General features: G+C 37.0%; 1 protein-coding gene across 1 annotated transcript in view; it reads right to left on the reverse strand.

The window, feature by feature from the left end:
- The window catches only part of LOC105337812 (transcription factor collier), a 24,609-nt gene extending 23,629 nt beyond the window's left edge, over positions 1 to 980 (reverse strand). Inside the window, exon 1 of the mRNA XM_011442715.4 lies at positions 236 to 980. Within this exon, the coding sequence (XP_011441017.1) occupies positions 236 to 375 (140 nt within the window). The 5' untranslated portion in view covers positions 376 to 980. The remainder of the gene's footprint in view (positions 1 to 235) is intronic.
- Between the last annotated feature and the right edge of the window lie 783 nt (positions 981 to 1,763).

Raw genomic sequence — 1,763 nt, forward strand, 5'->3', positions numbered from 1 at the left:
ATTGGAAAACGGCAGCTTGAATACCTGTGGGGGATGCCCGTATTATAGGCTTTCATCTCCGGTACGTTCACCGGTGATAAAGACGAAGAATTCCGTATTTTCATTTACATTTCTCCCAAATAAATTCCCTTCCTCGTATAGAATGCATTTTTTTAAAGGAAAATTCTTATCACTCTGTTAGAATGAGTCATGATAATTAAAATAGAAATGATAACATGAATGAGAAAATACTTACGTCCCCCCTTGGTCCAAAGATGTGGGCTGCATCCAATTCCTAATGGAAGTGTTTTGGACGGGGGCGACTGGTTCTTCCTTCATGGATGGGGGGTCGGGTGTTCGGACAGAAGACACGGGTGGGGGCGCCGTAATGAACATGTACAATTGCACAAAACTGAATCACAAAATCTCCTCAAGATAACATACCTCAGAGACAAAATAAAATAATATTATCACAAACGACGGTACACATTCATCTTCCGGAAAATAGAAATCTCATTCACTTGTTGATATGGCATCATATGTTTCATATATTTCGTAAATCTATTTCGTCGAGTGTTGAAGAGAATTGTTTCACGGCGAATCCCATATGAGAGAGAAAAGAGAAATGTTATCTTATTGTTTAGCACCGATATTTTGCAAAAAGATATAGCATTATTTACCCCCGTTTTCTGTATCGCTCGGGTGCTAGCCCCGTGATTCTCGAGGGTCTAAACTTTGTTGCATTCTCGTGTTCGGTGTAAGGAATTATATCCCAAAGGAAGGTAATATATCCCACGGGAAGCCCTTAGCTTCCAAGATGACACCTTGTTAACCAATCAGAATCGGCCGTTTGAAAAGTTGATTGAAATATGAACGCCTTCTGTCCAACGGGGCATTCTCCTCCTGAGACAGCCAGCCAATCAGAGGAGGCGGAGGGTCATTGATAATTCAGCGAACACATGTTCCCCTCATCCCCGCGTATCAATGGCTGATTCCAATACCGTTATCAAATAGAGAAATCCTAAATACTTTACGGCATCCCAATGCTCTCGATGAATAGAAATGTGACAATTTCTAGCAGAGCGTTCATTTCCATACATTTTCATTAAATCTGTGATTATTTCTATGTAATATTTTGGTTTTATTAAACAAATTATGTTTTTCACATTTTTTCTTTCAATAGTTTTTTTTTCTTTTCTTGATAAATATGTAACGTATTTATTTTTTAACGATTTGATTGAGTGATTAATGATGTCACTTTGTCATTATTTTAGCACTATGCCTTTGACAGTATGTTCTAGTGATTTTAGTAATGAATAAAAAATTATAAAAATTGCTTTACATACAGAAAATGCTCCCAAAAGTACGATTTTTCTCGAGAAGAAATATTACTGAAATTAAACATAGATTCCCAAAAGTGTTGGATTAATTTGAGAGGAATAAATCACAATTAATCGTTCTAAAATGCTCTGGTAAATTTAATTTTGGAGATTGCCATTTTTTATTGAGTATCCTCTACAAAATATTTCTTTTTTGCAGATTGCCTTCTTCTTGTTCAACAAAATAATAAAGAATTGTGAACATTATGAGAATGCAACTCACATGAGGCCTCCAAACAATAAGGGCGAGCGACGAGGTGTAAATTATCCGCAATACGCCGCGACCCTTGGGGTCCCACTTTTACACTAATCATACAAGTTGACGGCACGGCAATTACACAAGAGTCACAATAAAAATCCAGTTATTTTCTAAAATATATCTAGATGGGTTGTTGGGCCCATCTC

Source organism: Magallana gigas, chromosome 8 (assembly GCF_963853765.1).
Source record: "Magallana gigas chromosome 8, xbMagGiga1.1, whole genome shotgun sequence".
Taxonomy (NCBI): Eukaryota; Metazoa; Mollusca; class Bivalvia; order Ostreida; family Ostreidae; genus Magallana; species Magallana gigas.